This window comes from Scyliorhinus canicula, chromosome 18 (genome assembly GCF_902713615.1).
Source record: "Scyliorhinus canicula chromosome 18, sScyCan1.1, whole genome shotgun sequence".
Taxonomy (NCBI): domain Eukaryota; kingdom Metazoa; phylum Chordata; class Chondrichthyes; order Carcharhiniformes; family Scyliorhinidae; genus Scyliorhinus; species Scyliorhinus canicula.
Window position 1 is genome coordinate 116,335,123 of NC_052163.1, and position 22,477 is coordinate 116,357,599.

A 22,477-nucleotide genomic window follows, 5' to 3' on the forward strand; every position below is an offset into this window, starting at 1 on the left:
CTCCCGCCCTCTTGTCAGTGGGATTTCCCGGTGAAGCCCATTCCGCCACCTGGAAACCCACGGGTGGAGGGGTGCGCTGCAGGCGGGAGACGAGAATCCCAACAGACGGAGAATTCCAGACCTCACCTGAAAGATGGCATCTCCGACAGTGCAGCACCCCATCAGTACTGCACTGGGAATGTTAGCTCCGTCCTCCGGAGTGGGACGTGAACCCTCGACCGTTTGGCTCAGGGGCAGGGGAGCCCTGCCCACTGAGCCGTGGCTGCACAATTCTGCTGTAATGGCTTTGACAGTGTCAGAACAGAAGGGTTAATGTGAAGAGTAATCCTCAAGCTGCCGTACACTGCGGCTGCTGCAACTAATGGAGCGTGAGGGATCAATTATAGAACTGGGCTTTAAGGATAGTGGAAGCAGCAGTTAGAAATGAGCTAGTCTGTCATCTCATTGAGAAAGCGCTAGAGCATGACGGCACAACTGCTTAGGCTGGAAAACTGATTACTGAATGCAGATATACTGCCCCTTGTAGACAATCATTATCAAGCAGTAGATTGAAGAGGAAGAGAAAAGCAACGTCGGGCGGTGGGGGGAGATTGAGAGAAACAGGAAACAAAGAACAAATAAAATTACAGCACAGGAACAGGCCCTTCGGCCCTTCAGGCCTGCACTGAGCATGCTGCCCGTTTGAACTAAAACCCACTAAACTTCCGGGGTCCGTATCCCTCTATTTCCATTCAATTCATGTATTTGTCAAGACACCCCTTAAAAGTCACTATTGTATCTGCTTCCACGAGCTCCCCCGGCAGCAAGTTCCAGGCTCCCACCGCCCTCTGTGTAAAAAAACTTGCCGCGTACATCTCCTTTAAACCTTGCCCCTCGCACCTTGTCAGACTAATGGATGACCTTATTAGCATTACGAGAGATTCTAGAGTTTTCTCTCTTTCTCTCTACAAGACCCTAGGACTTTTGGTGAATTGGTTTCGTCCGGGGTAGTCCACATCTCATTGGTTCGTCACTGCAGCCCACATTGAGCGTGCATGCTCCGCCCCTTTCCCAACCCCGTGGGGTGGACACAATGGGAAACCCCATTAGCCGGCTGCAGGAACGGGGAATCCCGCCCATTGTGTCCAGTCCTGGGCATCATACTTTTTTCTGAAGGATGTGAAGGTGTTTGAGTGCCGAAAAGATCCAAAATGAAATGAAAATCGCTTATTGTCACGAGTAGGCTTCAAATGAAGTTACTGTGAAAAGCCCCTAGTCTCCAAATTCCGGTGCTGTTCGGGGAGGCTGGTACGGGAATTGAACCGTGCTGCTGGCCTGCCTTGGTCTGCTTTAAAAGCCAGCGATTTATCCCAGTGTGCTAAACCAGCCTCTAGAAAAATGGTACAGGACGAGGAGCTCCTGACTGGAGCAGTTGAGGCTCTTTTCCTTGGAGAAGAGAGGTTGAAAGGAGATCTGACAGAGGTGCTCAAAATCATGAAGGGATTGGGCAGAGTAGAGACGGAGAAGCTGCTCCCATTGGTGGGAAGATCGAGAACAAGTGGGGATAGGTTTAAGATCATTTTTTAAAAAATTTTACAGTACCCAATTAATTTTTTCCAATTAAGGGGCAATTTAGCGTGGCCAATCCACCTAACCTGCACATCTTTGGGTTGTGGGGGTGAAACCCACGCAGACACGGGGAGAATGTGCAAACTCCACACGGACAGTGACCCAGAGATTTACGATAATTGACGGAAGAAGCAATGGCAACAGGAGGAAAAGATTTTTTCACACAGCGAATGGTTAGGGTCTGGAATGCACTGTGTGTGTGGGCATGGTGGGGGCAGGTTCAATCGAGGCCTTCTGGAGGGAAATGGATTGTTACCTGAAAAGGAAGAATGTGCAGGGTTATGGGGAGAAGGCGGGGGAGTGGGACTAGGTGAATTGCTCCTTCAGAGGAGCACTGTGAAGGGCTGAATGGCCTCCACTTTCGCTTTAACCATTCTCTGATTCTATTCTGGACATTAATTCTTGGCTGCTGGTAGGAGTTTGCTGTGTTTCCTGTATTACAACAATGGATACACTTCAAAAAGTAATTAATTGGCTGTAAAACATTTTGGGATCTCCCGAGGGTCTGAAATAAGCCAAAAAAAAATGCAAGTCTTTATTTTTATTTTCATGTATGACACTGGGGCAGTGAATGGCCTGTGTGCAATGTATATACAGAGCAGTAGAAAGCAGAGAGAAGCAGTGAGCTAGGAGGGCAATTGTTTGACCAGTAACAATCCAATTCCAATCGTTGGACTATATTAAATTAGCTAATGCCAGCTACAGTGCAAGAATATTTGACCTCTGAACCCCCGTGGGCTAATTCCTGATCCTAACCACTGCCCAGTGATTCGGCCCATCGCTTTCCCCACTGGGCACTGCATCTCTCTCCTAATTGAAGACGCTCCTTAAGATATACCTCTTTGATCAGACATTTGTTCGCCTGCTTTCATCTCCCCTCATGTATTTTGCTGTTCAGTGTTGTCTGATAGCACTCCTGTGAAGTACCTTTGGGATGTTTTAGGGTGGCACGATGATGCAGTGGTTAGAGCCCGCTGCCTCACAGCGTCACGGACCCAGGTTCAATTCCGACCTCGGCCGACTGTCTGTGTGAAGTTTGCACATTCTCCCCGTGTCTGCATGGATTTCCTCCGGGTGCTCCGGTTTCCCCCCCCCACAATCCAAAGGTGTGCAGGTGAGATGGATTGGCCATGATAAATTGCCCCTTAGTGTCCAAAAGCTAGGTGAGGTTTCGGGGATAGGGCGGGGGATTGGACCCAGGTGGGGTGCTCTTTCAGAGGGTCGGAGCAGACTTGATGGGCTGAATGGCCTCCTTCTGCACTGTCGGGATTCTATGATTGAAGATACCATATAAATACAAGGTGGCATTTCTATGCTTTCGTGGGATGAGTGCGCGTTGTCCAGATCAGTATTTGTTGCCCATCCCTAATTGCTCCAACTGAGTGGCTTGCTGGGCCATTTGCAAGGGGCTATTAAGAGTAAACCACATTGCTGTGGGTCTGGAGTCATATGTTGGCCAGACCCAATAAGGTAAGGCAGATTTCCTTTCCCAAAAGGACATTAGTCAGTCAGATAGGTTTTTACAACAATTGATGGTCATTTTATGTTCACCATTACTGAGACGAGCTTTATATTTCATAACTATTAATCAGTTTATTTATCAATTCACATTGGTTCAGTGAAATTACTGCCATCTCCTCCTGGACTGTAACCGTAGAGAACGTGTCTATTAATGTTCAAGTGAGTCTTCCTAAAACTCCCTATCAACTATTCGCACGGCAGCTGGTCAGGAAATGTTAGCTTGTGCGTCCTAAATCGAGCAACCACACGTGAGGACCCATAGGTAGCATGCAGCTTGGGAATGTTCTAGACTCAGTCTCCAGGCACATGCCACAAAGAGTGACCTGTGACCAAGGTACCCGGAGAAAACACCACAGTGGGATGGGCAACCGTAGCCTATCTGCAATTAATGAACCAGAAACTGGGGACTCATCATTTCAACAGGTTGTGAGCTCAAATTCCACCTTGGTGTCAGTCAAAGTGATCATGATCGTTCTTTGTTCTTTAGGGTTTTGGCCAAGGGTGATATCATGACCGGTACAGGCTTGGAGGGCCAACGGGCCTGTTCCTGTGCTGTATTGTTCTTTGTTCTGTGAAACTGTTGGATTTTTAAAGGAAAACCCAACTGATTCATCCTGTCATTCAGGGAAGGAACCTACTATCCTTACTTTTGATCGGGCTCATTGTGTGTCCCCAGTCCCATGCCAATGGAGTTGACTCTTGACTAAAGTGGGTCGAGCACGTCGTACAGCCGTATCAAATCACAGCCAGCAGTTCAAGCAGAATGACCACCTTCTCAAGGGGTGCCTGGGAAATGGGCAATAATTAGTCTTGTGTGCGACACCCACACCCCAAAAGTCAATTCTAAACAAACAGGAACAAATGGTGGAGAGCAGAAAAGTCGGAAAACACGGGAAGCAAATTCATGGAATGATCACATAACACTCGGGATGGATTTTCTGGTCGATCGATCGATCAATCAGATTGCTGTGGAAAGGGAGCCTGGGTAGTATGCAAAGTATAACCCCAGGGAATCCTGTGTAGATTAACCAGGCTGGCATTGCTAAACCTCTGAACCAGTGTTTTCTAGGGTGAAAATGTTAATAGCTTTCTCCCAGGAAACTGAAGACAGTAGACTTATTTTATAGCCTATTACAGAACCTATTAAGAAACACTCTTCATTACTTGAAAGGTCAGCCCGTTTATACCAGAGATACACAAACAGAGTGAGTGACAGGTTGTTGAATAGTCTTTCAGTAAATATTTTCTGCGAATTATCAGTCCTTCTGTTTATTTATTTCCCAATCAAGGAAGCCGATTCAGCTTATTCTATCCTGAGGTGTTTTATGTACTGTGTTCTTCAAGCAACTCGTTTGATTAATACACGTGGGGGCGATGACTAAATAAAGAATGATTGTTCCAGCCCTTTCACAATGCATTCATCCTTAACACTTCACACCATCATTTATGCCGCTCCACACCGCTCTCCTTCAGAATTCTCCCCATCCACTCTTTCCATCACCTCTTCTTTCCCTGTACATTGCTGCCCATTGCATTGGTCTTTAATGGATTCATTTTCAGGGTGTGTGCTGTTGTATCGTTTGTCAACATTCACCATTGTAAATCGCAGTGTCAACAATTTTCCATTCAATTTTGCCGTGCTATTGGTCACGGTAGTGTTACAGGCTCTGCTCGCCCGCTGGCAACGCGCAACATATTGCTCAGTGTCGTCTTCCTTCTCCGCCCCCATCTTGTCCAGGCTAAATCCCTGCCCACCAGTGGAGCATGGGCTGGACGACACCGCGTTGCAACTCATTGATAATATTGTTGAATTCTTCCTTGGACACCCAGATACCGAGGGATGTGATCACAACTGGCAAAAGTTCCTGGGCCACTGCTATCGATATTTTTCTCACAGACGCATGTGGGAGAACGCAGAGAAGGATTGCCGGAATCATGGTGCACACCTGGCCAGTCTTCACTCAACTGAGGAGAAGGAGTTCTTAAACAGTGAGTCTTTCAAAGAGAATACGTTGTGCGTTTGGAGTATTGTCATTGGTGGCATTGTTACACTGGGAATAGGACCGACATCCCTCCAAGAATGATTACGCAATCTCTCGGATAATACTGAGAGAGAACCTGGGAGAAAAATCATAAGGGCCTTGAAGAAACTATTTTTTTATTTTTCATTTTTTTGTTGCTCAGTTACAAAAATATTGTGGCAGGTTAAAATAAGTGGCTATTTAACTGGGAGCAGTTGGCAATGGGAGGTCACAAGACCAAACGTCCAGGAATACCCCAAGCGAGTTGGCAACATAGCCACTGGATTCAAAAGGTGCTCTGTTGTCATTTGAGAAACCCAGACATAGCCTTTGCCCACAGTGCAAGACAGCACAAAGGGTTAACAGTGGGAGAGTAGTGAAAAAGGAAAGTGGACTGTTGTGGCCTGAATCATAGAATCGTATGGCACAATGGAGGCCATTCAGCCCATCATTCTTGAGACTGTTTTATTCCAGAAAGTTAGTTGGTGAAGGATGTAACCGGAGCCAATCTTTACACACTTTTCAGAGTTTTTCTTTTCCAAGTTAAACCTTACAAGAACAGGCCTCTTAGTGCACCCGCCACAGTTTTATTTTTATCTATTTAGATGCAACCCAAGTGAATCCCAGTTAATGTCCATGACCTGCCCACAATTAAGCACAATTCATATACAATTGATTGTGCCAGCTCCTGGCAAAAGCTATGCATTTGATACTGCCCGCACTGCTATTTCTCCAGCAAATGTTATCCTTTTCAAAATCAATGAGCAACTTCCTTTGGAAAGTTACTGTTCAATCTACCCTTTCCCGATCTGAGCAGCTTGTGACACTTAAAAACAAATTCCTCATCGCCGCTCCTTGTTTTTTTTTTGGGTCAATTATCTGTATTAGTGACGCCAAACGTGGGGTTTTAAGGGTTGTAGATCGTTCGAGGGCAGGAAAATTATCGGAGCGCCAGAACTTTGTCATATTTGTTTGGGGGGGGGGGAGAAATTGAGCTGAAGTAGGAGATAGAGTCATCAAGACACCAAACACAGTGAGAAGACTGGCTGAAGAGTCTTGGTGTGCCCGGACAAAGACAGTGAAGCAGCTTCCATTGGATTGGATTGGATTATTGTCACGTGTACCGAGGTATAGCTAAGGAACACATCCATTCCTCTTGAGAATGTGAATTCCGCAACAACATGAGCCAGAATGACATCCTTGATGTTCTCCGTCTGTCCTGTGTGTAGGTTTGGGTCGGGAGTACGCTTGGATTGGCCTCAATGACAGGACGATCGAGGAGGATTTCCAATGGACTGATGGCACTTCTTTGGTAAGTTTAGACCAAGCCTATAGATGCCAGTCTTCCATGAAGGCCTTGACTGTTGCCATGGTGATAGATTGTGAAGGGAGATCTGGGCAAAGAAAGACAAAAGCAGGAATTTGAGTTGCAATGTTTCATCCGTCCACACACACAAGAGCGATTCAAAGATGGGAACGCCATTTAGTCCTTTGGTATCAGCCGAGGCTCAGTTGGTAGCTTACTCATCTCTAAGTCATTGGTTCAAAATGTCCCAGTGCAGGACTGAGTTGATGCTACACTCTCACATTTACAGTATAATGTCAAGCTGAGACCCTGTCTAACCTCTCAGGTGAGTGTAAAATTCAATATTTTGTGGAATAGATTTTATGAATTAGTGTTTCCAGTTGAATTCTTATCCATCAAGAGCTATGTTGGGAATCTATTCCCAATGTGATGGGTGAGGAAACCTGCACAGGGAGACACTCTATTGTACTTGTTTTGGTAAGGGAACAATCCCGCTTCGGAACATTCATCGGCATCATCAAACATGTCAGGTACAGTATGAGTTGGAGCTCACTCCGCACCTCCCCAATAACTTACTCCATCACCGATCTCAGTGAAGCAGCTTCCATTTGATTGGATTGGATTATATTCACGTGTACCGAGGTACAGTGAAAAGTGTTTTTCTGCGAGCAGCTCAACAGGTCATTAAGTACATGGGAAGAAAAGGGAAGAAAAGATAATACATAACAGGGCAACACAAGGTATACAAGGTATATTGCAAGGATCTTTTTTCCATTTCCCACATTGGACATCCTGTGGCCTCTTTAAAAAAGACTATCAACTGACATCAAATTAAGGGGGGTGGGAGAGGGAGTTTCATGTTGAGGAACAGAGCTCTCTGGACACTAATTAAGATTGACCAAAATCATCTGGCTAGATTGGATTTTCAACTAGATCACAAAGGTGGGCATCTCAAATGAGCCACATTACAGCAGCCAATCCCCTTCTTCCTTGTGGCTGTGATAGAGAGATGTCTTACATACATAGGCTTTGCTGATTATGTGCACACACATGTAGAAGCACACACACATATGTAGAAGCATACACACACACACACAGACATAGATACACACACACGTGTAGAAGCGCACACATTAGACACACACACATGTACACACACACACAAATGTAGAAGCACATGCACATACACAAATGTAGAAGCACACACACATACACACATGGAGAAACACACACAGACACATGCAGAAGCACACACACACACATGTAGAAGCACACGCACATACACACATGGAGAAACACACACAGACACATGCAGAAGCACACACACACACATGTAGAAGCACACGCACATACACACATGGAGAAACACACAGACACATGCAGAAGCACACACATACACACACATGTGGAAGCGCACACACGTATACACACACATATACACACAAACACACGTACACACTGTCATGGGCCAGGGTTTAGATAACCCCAAAGTGTATCATGGAGTTCACCTGACCCACAACTTTTAATAGATTGTGGTATGGGGAGCACACGGCCCACTCTACAGGTGTGGTACAGCAGAAATGGAAAAGTATTTTTTAAAGCAAAACAATGTTTATTCTATGAACTCAAGCTAACATTTTAAAAACATACAGTGAACATCTTAGCAACCATTAATTCAAATACAACCCCCAAAGAATGCAACACTAAGTAATCCTTAATAACTTCCCAAACAACATCCAGAAAACAAAAGAAGCACCTTTTAACAGAAGCACATCAGGTTTACATTCACTACTGGGAACATTTATAATTCTGAATTCACCAAATGATCAAGAGATAGTCTTTTCATGGCAGAGAGATCAACAGTACACCTGCTCTGTCTGGCTTCAGCTCCAACACTGAAAACAAAACTAAAACGCACCCTGGAGCAAACAGCCTAAAACAAAAGTAAAAAGCTAACAGACAGCCCAGGTCCACCCACACTCTGACATCACTGATAAACACCCATTTCTTAAAGGTACATTTTGTAAACCCCCCATTTCTTAAAGGTACACTCACATGACACACACGTACACACAAACACCGTCACCCTCCGTTTCTTTAGTGCTATACATTCTGGTACGTGTTTATTTTCTTGGAACTAAATGAAAACCTGTGCAATATGACAAGCATAAATTTAGGCCCTTGCAGTCACTTTAGGCTGCAGAGTGTGAATGGGCGGTGTTTATAATTCAGCAGCTCACTGCCCCTTCTGTCAATCTCTGCATCTCTGTGTTTGCGAAAAATCACAAGGTTTCCTGCAAGTGGCAAGGTTCTGAAATGGTTGTTTTGTTGGTAAGCCGAGTTAAGCTGGGCTCCCAGGGATGTTTTCTGACTATGAATTGTATCGATTTTCACCTTGGCTTTGATGTCTCTGATAACAGGACTAGGCTGGATGGGAGCTGGAAGGGATCTGACACTTCAGGGAACTGCTTGACCTCATGCTCAAACACAGCGTTAGGGCAGGAGTGAGACATGACTGGTTTCTTTATGTTCGTTGTTAAGATTTTTTTGAAAAGAACACGAAGCATTGAGCCATAAGGGAATTTCGTGGAATTGTTAACTCATCTCACATTCCCAGACCAGAATCTAAAGCAGAACTTTTTCTTAAATTGATTATTTTTCTCTCAATCTCAGTGGCCACCCCAGCCTCATTCTCCATTGAAATTTGATATGAGCATGTGAATTAGGACGGGCCCTCGCGTCAGCTCCACCATTCAATAAAATCATGGCTGATCTGGTTGTAGTCTCGACCCCATATTTGCACAGCCCCCGATAACCTTTGACTCCCTTGTTCGTCAAGAATGTATCCACATCTGCCTCATAAACGCTCAATGTAGGGACGGAACGGTGGCGCAATGGTTAGCACTGCTGCCTCATGGCGCCGGGTCTCTGTCCGTGTTGTATTATCTCCCCGTGTCTGCGTGCGTCTCACCCCTGTGGTGTTCTTTGTGTTGCTTATTTCAGCATGGTTGGTGTACTGTTCACAAAGACCACAGTGCAGCCTTTACTTGAACAAAGCTATGATTTTATTCACACCACTAAAACTGGGATTCGACACTTCGTCCTTCAGAATACAGAACTAGAATCATAGAATCATAGAATTTACAGTGCTGCAGGAGGCTATTCGGCCCATCGAGTCTGCGCCGGCTCTTGGAAAGAGCACCCTACTTAGGCCCTCATCTCCACCCTATCCCGTAACCCAGCAACCCCACCTAACCTAAGGGCAATTTAGCATGGCCAATCGACCTAACGCGCACATCTTTGGACTGTGGGAGGAAACCGGAGCACCCGGAGGAAACCCACGCAGACACGGGGAGAACGTGCAGACTCCACACAGACAGTGACCCAGCCGGGAACCGAACCTGGGACCCTGAATCTGTGAAGCAACTGTGCTAACCACTGTGCTATCGTGCCGTCCCCACTGTGCTACCATGCCGCCGTCCAATAACTGATCGATAACATCTAACTACACTCATCTACTGCCAATCTCACTATTGGTATAAACTACAATCTTAACCTTGCTCACACTATCTGCTCTTATGATCTTCAGAGGAAGAAACCTTCAGAAGGAACGACAGAGAGTCGTGAATACCGCCCAGTCCATTACACGAACTTGCCTCCCATCCATTAACTCCAGCTACACCTCCCAGTGCCTGGGAAAGCGGGCAGCATAATCAAAGACCCCTCCCACCCGGCTTACTCACTCTTCCAACTTCTCCCATCGGGCAGGAGATACAAAAGTCTGAAAACATGCGCGAACAGACTCAAAAACAGCTTCTTCCCCGCTGTTACCAGACTCCTAAACAACCCTCTTATGGACTGACCTCATTAACACTACACCCCTGTATGCTTCACCCGATGCTGGTGTTTATGTAGTTACATTGTGTATCTTGTGTTGCCCTGTTATGTATTTTCTTTTCTTTTATTTTCTATTCATGTACTTAATGATCTGCTGAGCTGCTCGCAGAAAAATACTTTTCACTGTACCTCGGTACACGTGGCAATAAACAAATCCAACCCATTAGCTGTCTCCTGCATACACTCCTCCCCGAAGGTCCAACATCACTGCCTTATATAATTGTATCTGTAGCTCCCTCTAGTGGCTACTCTCACCACCATATTAACCCTTGTAATGCTGATAGTTATGATAATACCACAGCCCCCACAACCCAAAGATGTGCAGGCTAGGTGGATTGACCACACTAAATTGCCCCTAATTGGAAAAAAAAAAGAATTGGTACTCTAAATTTTTTTAAAAAATAAATAAGAACACTCAATGAGCCTGTCTCCACCGCTCTCAGGGGAAAAGAGTTCCACAGGCTCAAGATTCTCTGAAATAAAAGATTTCGCTTCATCTCCATCATAACTTGGAGACTCTTTATTTTCAAACTGTGCCCCGAGTTCTGGTCTCTCCCATAAGGGGGAACATCCTTTTAACATCCACCCTGTCACGTTTCCTCAGGATAAAATGTTACAAGAAGATTTCTTCTCATTCTTTAAACTCCAATGGATACAGACCCAGCCTGTCCAACCTTTCCTTGAAGGATAAACCCCCCCCCCCCCCCATCCTACGTGTCGATCGAGTGAACCTCCTCTGAACTGCTTCGAAAGCATTTATATCCTTTCTTAAATAAAATCACGCACTGATCAGATTCTGGCCTTAACCCTACATTGCTGCTCGTGTCCCACAACCCTCGACTCCTATGCCAATCATAAACCTGTCTAACACAGCCTTGGAGGCGCGATCTAACATCCGCGCCCCGCACGACTCGGGACGCAACGCCACGCGGCGGGACAACCGCACGAGAGGCCTCTCTCAATTTACCCGGCTCATCACACCTCGCGAGAGCTAACGGGATCTCGCTAGACGTCACAATCTGAATCCCGGACGCCATGGCTGGGGCCTAAATTTGCATATTCAAGCGTGCAGTCAGGCTGACTTGATAGGCTCCCGCCAGAGTTACCCAACGCGCGGAATCTAACCCCCTTGGGAGACCCTGAGTGAGTGAGTGCCGTTTAAACACTGGTCTCCACCATTGTGGGCCAGGTGGAATGGTGCCTGGACTGTTGGGTGGTTGGGTTCTGGGCAGAATGGTACTCTGGCACTCTCAATGCCACCTGGGCTGCAGATGGCACTGCTGAGGTGGCACTTTGCTGGGGATCGGGCCCGGGGATGCCCTGTCCTTATGAGGCGGGGGACTTGAGGACACCCTCGATGGTAGGTTGGGACACTGGGGGTGTTCAGAGATGAGGGCGCTATTTAAAAATGGCTCCCCAATCTCTTCCTGGTGAGTGGAGTGTGTTAGTGCAGGAATGGGACTAAGTGGACCTCGGGGGGGGGGGCGACCTCGAAGTGGGGAGGGGGGTGCGGCATTCCTCGCCAAGGCTCAGAAATGAGGCAGAGTCCCATTTAGCAGCGGGGCTGTCATTCTTGACGCTACAAGCGGCGGGAAACACCCGGCTAAACGTGCCCGACGTGGGACTTTGTTTCATTTCCGTTAAATCGTGCACAGTGCCTCCACTGTTCTCAGCTGTGGCGGGGGGGGCGGCGGTGGAGCAGAATGCACCTTCCCTTTCTCATTCTGCGTTAGAGTCTATTGTATGGAACGGTATTATTTCCCCATGTTCTTCCTAAATTCCCAAAGCAATGTCTCATCCTTCTAACCGTGTGCGTGCTCTGTGTAACCTGGAATCTCGGTGGAGAGGAAGTAACCAGGCAGGAAACTCCGATTTCACCCCCTCCAATTTCCTCCCCTTTGCCCAGGTCAAGGTGCAATGTTTTTTGGCAGCAGTTTCCAAACGCCCGGGAATCTCTGATCCCTTACCCTCGGCACCACTCTTCCTATCTCAGCCCAAGACGCATGACTCAGTTGAATCCAATCCTATCTCCGGTAGAGCACAGTAAGAAGTCTCACAACACCAGGTTAAAGCCCAACAGGTTTGTTTCAGACACTAGCTTTCGGAGCACTGATCCTTTCACCTGAGGAAGGAGCAGTGCTCCGAAAGCTAGTGATTGAAACAAACCTGTTGGACTTTAACCTGGTGTTGTCAGACTTCTTACTGTGCTCAGCCCAGTCCAACGCCGGCTTCTCCACATCATCTACGGTAGAGACACAGGAAAGCAATCTATCCCTCTGAGACCCCCCCCCCCCCCCCCCCCCCTTAGAAGTGGAAAAGTTCGTTAATTTTACTTTCTTGAACCGCTTTGTAGCAAACCTTGTGCCCTTATGGTCAGCAAAGTTGAAATAAACTAACTTGTCCGAGACAGGGAGCTTCTTGACCAGCGTGGCTCACTGGGCAGTTTCATTCGCGACTGAGGTAGTGAGTTGCCAATCCACATTTTTAGCTGATTTCCAATCTTTTTCTTCTCGCCAAGCAATATGAAAACTGGCGGGAAAACCAACCAGACAGTTTCTTCGCAGGAGGAGAGGACTGCGTGGTCACAATCAGGCATGAAAATGGGAAGTGGAATGACGTGCCATGTAACTACAACCTGCCCTACATCTGCAAGAAAGGAACAGGTAACGGAACAGAAGTCAAGTGGAATGGGGCCCTGCTTTGGGTTATTGGGGTTGAGTGACACTCTGTGGGGTTATGTACCTACATTGACCATTCACAATGTGTTGCAATACTGCAAGAGGATTCCCTGAGGGCCAACTAGACCTTTGGGAAGGGGCTCTGTTTCACTCAGACAACCGGTGACTCTACAAAAGGGTTCGAAGGTTAACTGCAGCGTTAGATCCCTCCAAATGCGGGGTAGCACGGTAGCATTGTGGATAGCACAATCGCTTCACAGCTCCAGGGTCCCAGGTTCGATTCCGGCTTGGGTCACTGTCTGTGCGGAGTCTGCACATCCTCCCCGTGTGTGCGTGGGTTTCCTCCGGGTGCTCTGGTTTCCTCCCACAGTCCAAAGATGTGCAGGTTAGGTGGATTGGCCATGATAAATTGCCCTTAGTGTCCAAAATTGTCCTTAGTGTTGGGTGGGGTTACTGGGTTATGGGGATAGGGTGGAGGTGTTAATCTTGGGTAGGGGCTCTTTCCAGGAGCCGGTGCAGACTCGAAGGGCCGAATGGCCTCCTTCTGCACTGTAAATTCTATGATCTAAATACCCCCAACAATTTGCCCAAACTCAACGTCAGCAGGGTAACTATACTGCATCTAGTTGTGGTGACTGTCTGTTTGGAGTTTGCACTTCCGCCCCGTGTCTGCACGGGTTTCCTCCCGCAGATTAGGTGGATTGGCCATAATAAATTGCCCCTTAGTGTCCAAAAGGTTAGGTGGGGTTACTGGGTTACGGGGATGGGGTGGAGGCATGGGTTTAAGTAGGGTGTTCTTTCCAAGGGCCGCTGCAGACTCGATGGGCCGAATGGCCTCCTTCTGCACTGTAAATTCTATGATCTCTCTGATGTTCCCACTTTCCACTCACTCCCAGATATTTTCCAACGAAGTGCCTGAGTGTAGGACCAACAAGGTTTCAAGGAATGAGGGTGAGGGTGAGGGTCAGTTCATAACAGTCTTGCCTCCAAATCAGAAAATTGTAGGTTCATGTCCCACTCTAGAGACTTAAGCATAGAATCTAGGCTGCCGTTTCCAGTGTTGCTATTGCGGAGTGCTGCACTGTTGGAGGTACTATCTCTCAGATAGAAAGTTAAACCATGGTCCATCGTGTGAATGTCTAAAGTTCCCAATGTTTGAAGAAGAGCAGGGGTGTTCTTCCTGGTGCACTGGCCAATGAGCAAGGCCGATTATTGGTCAATTACCGCAGTGCTGTTTGTGGGATCCTGCTGTGCGCAAATTGCTGTATTTTCATACAAGTGACTGCATTTTGAAAAATAATTCACCGGCAGGAAAGTATTTGAGATCTTAAAGGCGTGGTGGGGGGGGGGGGGGGGGGGGGGGGGGTGGCAGAGACGGGCGGTCGGTAATTAGAGACTGGAGATTAAAAATAATTGGCAAAAGAATTAGGGGGAAATGATGGTGCGGGGGTAATGTCTATCGGACTAGTAATCCAGAGGCCCATCTTATTGCTCTGGGGACAATTCAATGAATAAATTGCGAATATAAAGCCAGTTCTCAGTAATGGTGGCCTCGTCAATTGTCATAAAAAATATCTGGGTCACTGATACCCTTTTGGGAGGGAAATCTGTCATCCTTACCTGGCCTGACCTACATGTGATGTGGTTGCCTCTCAACTGTCCTCTGAAATTTTCCGTTCGGGGGCAATTAGAGATGGGAAATCCCCTCACTCCAGTAAAGCAGAATGGAGAACAAGAACCACAAGTTATATTTGGAGATTAATTTCTTACACGCATCAACTTGTGATGATCTGAAACATGAAACATGCGAACCAAAAGGCTGGTGGAAGCAGATTCATTAGTAAAAGGGAACTTTCATCTACTTAAAAAATAAATGACCTGGGTTCGATTCCCAGCTTGGGTCACTGTCTGTGTGGAGTCTGCACGTTCTCCCTGTGTCTGTGTGGGTTTCCTCCGGGTGCTCATGTTTCCTCCCACAAGTCCCGAAAGACGTGCTTGTTAGGTGAATTGGGCATTCTGAATTCGCCCTCAGTGTACCCGAACAGGCGCCAGAATGTGGCAACTAGGGGATTTTCACAGTAACTCCATTGCAGTGTTAATGTAAGCCTACTTGTGACACTAATAATGATTATTATTATTAAATGTTTGTAGGGCCACGAGGAAGGAGCAAGGGAGTGGGACTAACTGAGTCGCACTTCCACAGAGCCGGCATTGACACGCTGGACCAAATGGCCCCTTTTTGTGATGTAGAATTCTATAATCCCAGAGTTCCGTGAGCAGGATGAAAGTCACCGTGAGCGTTGAAACATATTGGATGATATATCTCAGCAAATGTTAGCACGTACAACTTTTGAGCTTATGAGTTCACATCACAAGAAATGTCAGTCGATTACCTGGGCGGGAATTCTCTGATCGTTGCGATTCGATTTTCCCGCCGGGAGCGCACACCCAACATTTGGTTTCCCGGCGGCGTGGGGTAGCTTCGGTGGAAAATCCCATTGACAAGAGACGAGGGTATAGAATACCGCTGCCAGCGAACGCCATGCCGCCGGGAAACATGCGGCTGGGGAATCGGAGAATCCAGCTGATATTAATAACACTTTCCCTTTCTCTGTCAGTGCTCTGTGGGCCACCCCCAGCTCTGGAACACGCCATGATAATTGGCAGGAAGAAAGCTCGTTACGAGATCCATTCGCTGGTCAGATACCAGTGCGAGGACGGCTTCATCCAGCGACACATCCCCACCATCAAGTGCCACACCAACGGGAAGTGGGATAAACCGAAAGTACTCTGCCTAAATCGTGAGTGCTGACCAACCGGTGCCATTTACTCGGTAGACCTTCATGCCATGTTGCTCGGACATTCGGAGGTTACCCAGACACTCACGGCTGGGAGTGAGAGAGGGGGGGGGGGGGGGGGTGTGGTGTCTGGAGGGCAAACAGAATGTAGAAACAAGTCAGCGAGAATGATCTTTTGGTGGGAGATCAGTGAAACCCCGGGAGGATAGGCGCCAGTGGCTGTTTTCAGATGTTCCTCCAGGGGTTCAACAAAGCTGTGGTTGTGGTTAGAGAACCTAAAAATATTTTCCAGCCTATCTTGGTTTCTTTACACATGGCAGGAACACAAGTACAGAAGTATATTTCAGCCTTCTCACAAGCCACATTTAACAAAATAAATATATGCATATGTCTCAGGAACTGAAGATAATTCTATTCTTTAATCAAAATCAGGCATTTGGTTTTTCGTATGTAGTCTTTCAAAAGCTCATTCATTAACTTTCTTTTCCAAACAGCCAGGTCCCTCACTATCTGGGGGTCTCTCTTTGGTCTGTCTGTTTTGTCTGTCCCACTGCCTCTCTACCTCTGCCTCACTCGCTTTCTCTCTGTATCTACTCTCTCTCTCTCTCTCTCTCTCTCCCCCTCTCTCCCTCCCCCCCTCCCTCCCCCTCTCTCTCTGCCTTTCTCACTCTCTCCCTATCTCGCCTCCCCCACTCTCTGCCGATCTCAATCTTTCTCTCCGTCTACCCCTCTCTGCCTATCCCTCTCTGACTATTTACCTCTCCTTCTCTTTGTCTATCTCAAGTATTATGACACCCTGGGCAAGCGCCCGGTCAGTTCCAGCCCCACAGACTCCGGGGTTCCAATGCAAGTGGCTTAACCAATAATTTGTACAAAAAATTCCTGAAGTATTTGGTCCTTGGCTGCCCAAGAATGTACAATCACCAGGTTTGTAACTCAAAACACAGTTCATGGCCAGGATGCTCCGTCCCCCCCCCCCCCCCCCCCCCCCCCGCCGGGTCAGAGAATCCCTGGGGGGGAAGCGCAAATCCTGCCCCGCCGCCCCACTGCCGGATTCCCTATTGTCCGGCGCCGTTTTTCGGGTGACGGCGGGATTCCTGCCATGCCGGTGGGGGGGGGGGGGCATTGACAACGCCCCCCCCCCCCCCCGGCGATTCTCAGTTTTGGCCAGTCCCACTGGTGTGAATTACTCACCTCATGCACGGTGGGACCTGGCAGGTGAGTATGTGGGGGCGGTCATACTCTAGAGTAGCCACTAGAGGGAGCTACAGATACAAGTATATAAGGCATTGATGCTAAGCCTTGGGGGTGAGAGTAGTCCAGGAGTTAGCTAGAGACAGTCAGAATTATTATCAGTGTGAGTTAGAGCAGATCATTGTTTATACCAGTATTAAGATTAGTTGCAGATGAGTGTAGTTTATATATTAGCAATCAACTGAGTATTATTTAGGAGTACGTGTTGAATCCAAGTTGTGAACTATGCCAATCATCCTGAATTAAGCAACACAAAGAACACCACAGGTGGTGGAGGCCGTAGGTTTGGAAGGCGCTGGCTAAGGAGCCTTGGTGAGTTGCTGCAGTGCATCTTGTAGGTGGTACACACGGCTGCCACTGTGTGTTGGCGGTGGAGGGAGTGAATCTTTAAGGTAGTGGATGGGGTGTTAGTCAACTGGGCTGCTTGGTCCTGGATGGTGTCCAGCTTCTTGAGTGTTGTTGGAGCCGCCCTCATCCAGGCAAGTGGGGATTATTCCATCACACTCCTGGACTTGTGCCCTGTCGATGGTGGACAGGCTTTGGGGAGTCAGGAGGTGAGTCACTTGCTGCAGGACTCCCAGCCTCTGATCTTGATGGGGTCCAGCAAGATCTGGAGACGACGGCCAAATCTTCTTTCACGGGACCGCAAAATTGATCAGTTCATTCCCCCTACTCAGTCCTTCCCCGAAAACCTACAGGCTTTATAAAACTCAAGTTCAATGCTTCGTTATTTGTCCCTTTACCTTCTCAGCTCGCTCCAATTCTGGGGCTAAGTGCCTCTGTGAAAGGTAATCCCATTGCTCTCCCAGGATCTCTGAATGAGACGGGTCTGTGGTCAGGGGAAGCAGGAGTTCGAGGTGGGGATTATATTACTGTGTGTTTGTGCGGGCGTGAGGACGTGATAACTTCAACAGTTTATCACAGAAGTCCTCGACTGCTCTTCCTGCCTGCAGCCACGCGGCACATTGCAGATCACCCCCACTGTACAGGTCATTTGGCAGTATGTGAATGAATGCAGTCTACAGGGATAAATATTTAATTGGGGACGCAAATGTGTGGCGGTTGCTTCGCGGCCTTGTAAAATTTTAAAGCTGCCTCATTTAGCGTTTGTGGAACAGCATCCTGCTGAGAGTCCCTGTCTTAACTTGTACAGAAACAAGAATGTGGCAGTGTAATTGCTTCCTGCAGATTCAGTAATAAACAACAAACTGGCAGCCGGGCTGTTGCCGCGTCTTGCAGTTGTTTGTCGCTGAGTCGCTCAGTTCTCGGCTTTACGGCAAAGGACAGTCGGGAGTCCTGATTGTCTGTGGTGATCAGGTTCACCCTCTCACGTTTAGCTTTCCTGAATCCCAGCATCTGAACCCTCTTGAGGGAGTGCAGCACTGTCAGAGGTGCCGTGTCTTTCCGAGGTGACGTTAAATCGTCTGATCCCTCATGTGAATGTAAAATTCCCAGGACGCTATCTCAAACAAGGGTGTGTGGGAGGGGTTGATTTTTCTCGGGGAGGGGGGTGTTCCCAGGGTGGGGGCGGCAGGAGGGGTTGTTCTCGGGGAGGGGTGAGGGGTGTTTTTGGGGGTTGGGGAGGGAGGAGAGGAGGGGTGTTCCTCCCAGTCCGCAGGCCGGTATTCATCCCTCAGCCAATACTACCAGAAACAGATGATTTTCTCCCAATCACATCGCTGTTTGTGGGAGCTTGCTCTGCAGAAACTGATTGCTGAGTTTCTTACATTACAACACTGACCACCTTTCAATAGTTCTCTGTTGCCTGCAAAGCGCTTCGGGGGTGTACTGAGGTCAGGAGAGGTGCTATATGAATGCAAGTTCTTTCTCTCCATCCCTGTTCACAGTGCAGGATGCTGGCTCCAACGTGGAATGCTGGGGTGCAGGTGCTCAAGTGTGGGAATCCTGGTGTTGAGCATGAGTAACAGAGGGGTGGGGACGCTGGGTGGGGAAGGGGGTATCCTACACGTTTGTGGATTGGGGAGAGTGTGCTGAAAATATAAGGGGACCCATTGTGAGACTCCACTCTTGGATTAGAGCCTCCTTATACAGGAGCAAGGGTCGGGGTATGATGACCTAGATATTTACCCTGTGACTCATGTCCAACTGGGTTTTGGTCCAGATGTGAAAGATCCACTCCTGTTGATGAGCATCTGTTAGGCCTCTGACATTTTGTGGGAAAATGCTTCCTTACAATACCATTTCTCTACATTTACTCATCTTCTTCAGTTCCTCCCTCTCACTAAATCCTGTGTTCCCTGACATTTCTGGTATCTGATTTGTGTCCTCATTTGTGAATCCAGAACCAAAGTATGTATTCAGTTGCGCAGCCGTTTCTTTGTCCCCTATTATATTTCCCCCGGTTTCTGATTGTAAGGGACCTACATTTGTTTTCACCAATCTTTTTCTCTTTGCGTACCTATTGAAACTTTTACAGTCAGTATTTATGTTCCCTGCATGTTTATTTTCCTCCTCTATTTTCCCCATCTTAATCAATACCTTGGTCCTTCTTTGCTGAATTCTTAACTGCTCCGAGTCCGTAGACCTGTTGCTTTTCTTGGCCAATTTGTATGCCACTTCCTTGGAGCGAATACTATCTCTAATTTCCCTTGTAAGCCATGGATTGGCCATCTTCCCCGTTTTGATTTTGTGCCGGACAGGAACAAATAATGGTTGCAGTTCCTCCATGGGCTCTTTGAATGTTTGTCATTGCCCATCCACTATCAGCCCGTTAAATAGCTTTCCCCAATCGATCAAAGCCAACTCACACCTCATATCATCGTAGTTTCCTTTATTAAGATTCATGACACTAGCCTCAGAAACAACTACTTCACTCTCCATCTTGGCCAATGATTCCGTTCTCATTACACAGTACCCAGTCTAGGATGGCCTGTTCTCCACTTGGTTGCTCAACATATTGGTCAAGAAACCATCCCACATACACTCCAGGAATTCCTCCTATATGGTATTGTGGCTAATTTGATTTGCCCAATCTACATGCCGATTAAAACACCCATAATTACAGATGTTCCTTTATAGCATGCGTCTCTAATTTCCTGTTTAATGCGATTACCAACATCATCATACAGTTTGGGGGTCTACATACGATGCCCACTAATGTTTTTTGCCCCTTGGTATTTTCCAGCTATACCCATACAGATTACATGTTGCTGGTGCTAATTTACTTCCTCATTATTGCATTAATTTCCTCTTTAACCAACAATGCCACTCCACTGCCTTTTCCTTTTTGTCTGTCTTTCCGAATACAGAGTACCCCTGGACATTCAGTTCCCATCCCTGGTCACCCTGCAGCCATGTCTCCGTAATCCCGATTATATCATACCCGTTACATCAATTTGCGTGATATAGATGAGCTCTGAACAAGCTCAAGGGGCTGAATGGTCTCCTCCTGTTCCTAGTTCGCCTCACCCTCGAGCCCCCCATCACCTCTTTACATTTTATGTTTCAGCCTGCATCATAAAACCAAACAATTGTAACCACTTGGGTCGCCCATGGGAAAGAGGAGACAAGATCATTTTAAGACGAGCCTAAAAGAGGTGTTTTAACTGACCACAAAGCGTGATATTTTTTTCAATGAGGGTAGTGCACACTGATCAAAGGGATGTCAGGCTTTGATTCTGAGTTGCAGTGCTAAGGAGAATGAGCCTCAGAGTCACAGGGCGAGATTCTCCGGACTCACGACGGGTCGGAGAATAGCGGGCGTCGGAAATTTTTACGGCGACGCTGTTCCGACGCCCTCCCGCTATTCTACGAACCCCGCAAATTGTCGGAGTCGCGTTTCCCGACAAACGCCTCCTTCCCGCCCCTGACACGACCAGAATCGCCACTGTGAGCCCCCCCGCTATTCACCGGCCCGGATGGGCCGAAGTCCCGACGTCATGGCGCCCTGTTTGGACGTCGTGAAACACACCTGCTTTTTAAATTCGTCAACCAGTCGGCCTGGCTGACGACTGCTTGGAGGAGGTCAGGGCACCACTCTGCGCACCGCTCAGCGCACCGCTCAGCGCACCGCTCGAGTCTGGCCACAACGGGGAAGGCATCCCTGGGAACGGGAGGGGGTCCAGAACGGGGGCGGTGGGGGGGACGGAGGGGGCAGTGGGGGAGATGGAGGGGGCAGTGGGGGAGACGGAGGAGGCAGTGGGGGAGACGGAGGGGGCAGTGGGGGAGACGGAGGAGGCAGTGGGGGAGACGGAGGGGGCAGTGGGGGAGACGGGGGAGGCAGTGGGGGGCGACGGAGGGGGGGGGGGTTTAGGTAGAGAGTGAGCCGTCCAACCCCGTAACAAAATGTCTGCCACCATGCCATGGTGTGCAGGTGACGAGGACACGGCCGCTGGTTCCCCTGTGGCTTCCGGCCACAGGCCACTGACGCACCCGTGAGGAGGACATAGTTTACTGGCCGTTGGATGCAGGAAGTGACCAGGGGTTAGGCTGACCGCGTGTCAGCAGCGCGACCAGGCCACCGGGACACACAGGTATCCCGTGGCAGGAGGCTGCCGAGGTGTCGACTAACGTCCGTCTAACATGTCCCGTTTCTCCGCCCCCCACCACCCTTCTGTAGGTTAGCACGATGCATGGGAACAGAACGGCTATGTTCTGCGCAGTGGTTGGGGCCGCTCTACTGGATTTGGAGATGCAGCAGCATCCACACCCACAACCCGCAGTGGCTGCAGGGCCAGCTGCAGCAGCAGAGGGAAGGGCCGAGGAGTTGCCAGTCGTCGAGCAGCATGGGGGGGGGGAGGAGGAGGAGGAGGAGGAAGAGGAAGAGGAGAGAGTGAGGGTGCAGCCACGGCGTCAGAGGCGACGACCAAAGCCGAGGGTGTACCGTGTCCGGGTCTCTTTCCTAACAATGCCGGACATCACCTGCAGGAGAAGACTCCGGCTGAGTAGGCAGACGGTGATACATATCTGCGAACTCCTGTCGCACCTCGCCCCACGTGGAACGGGGGGAGGACACGCGATCCCGGTAGCCATCAAGGTGACGGTCGCTCTGAACTTCTATGCTACCGGCTCCTTCCAGTCTCCGAGCGGGGACGTCTCTGGGATCTCCCAGTCATCGGTGCACAGGTGCATCCGGGATGTGACCGACGCCCTCTATGCCATCGCCGATCGCTACATCACCTTTCCCGAGGACCGAGCAAGTCAAGACTCACGAGCCCGTGGATTTGCCAGTGTGGCCGGGATACCGAGGGTTCAGGGGTCAATCGACTGTGTTCACGTCCCCATGCGCCCGCCTGCTGTGGACAGGGACGTGTTCACAAACAGGAGGGGGACATACTCCATTAATGTCCAGGTGGTATGCGACCCCCACATGAGGTTCATGAACGTCTGTGCAAGGTTCCCAGGGAGTGTGCATGACTCCTACATACTAGCGCA

General features: G+C 48.5%; 1 protein-coding gene across 2 annotated transcripts in view; it reads left to right on the top strand.

Moving 5' to 3' along the window:
- ncanb (neurocan b) overlaps window positions 1-22,477 on the top strand; it is a 264,578-nt gene that overhangs the window by 234,014 nt on the left and 8,087 nt on the right. For both annotated transcript variants that reach the window (XM_038777606.1, XM_038777605.1), the window contains exons 11-14: window positions 4,960-5,118; window positions 6,380-6,462; window positions 12,872-13,016; window positions 15,650-15,832. In XM_038777606.1, coding sequence (XP_038633534.1) covers window positions 4,960-5,118; window positions 6,380-6,462; window positions 12,872-13,016; window positions 15,650-15,832 — 570 coding nt within the window. The remainder of the gene's footprint in view (window positions 1-4,959; window positions 5,119-6,379; window positions 6,463-12,871; window positions 13,017-15,649; window positions 15,833-22,477) is intronic.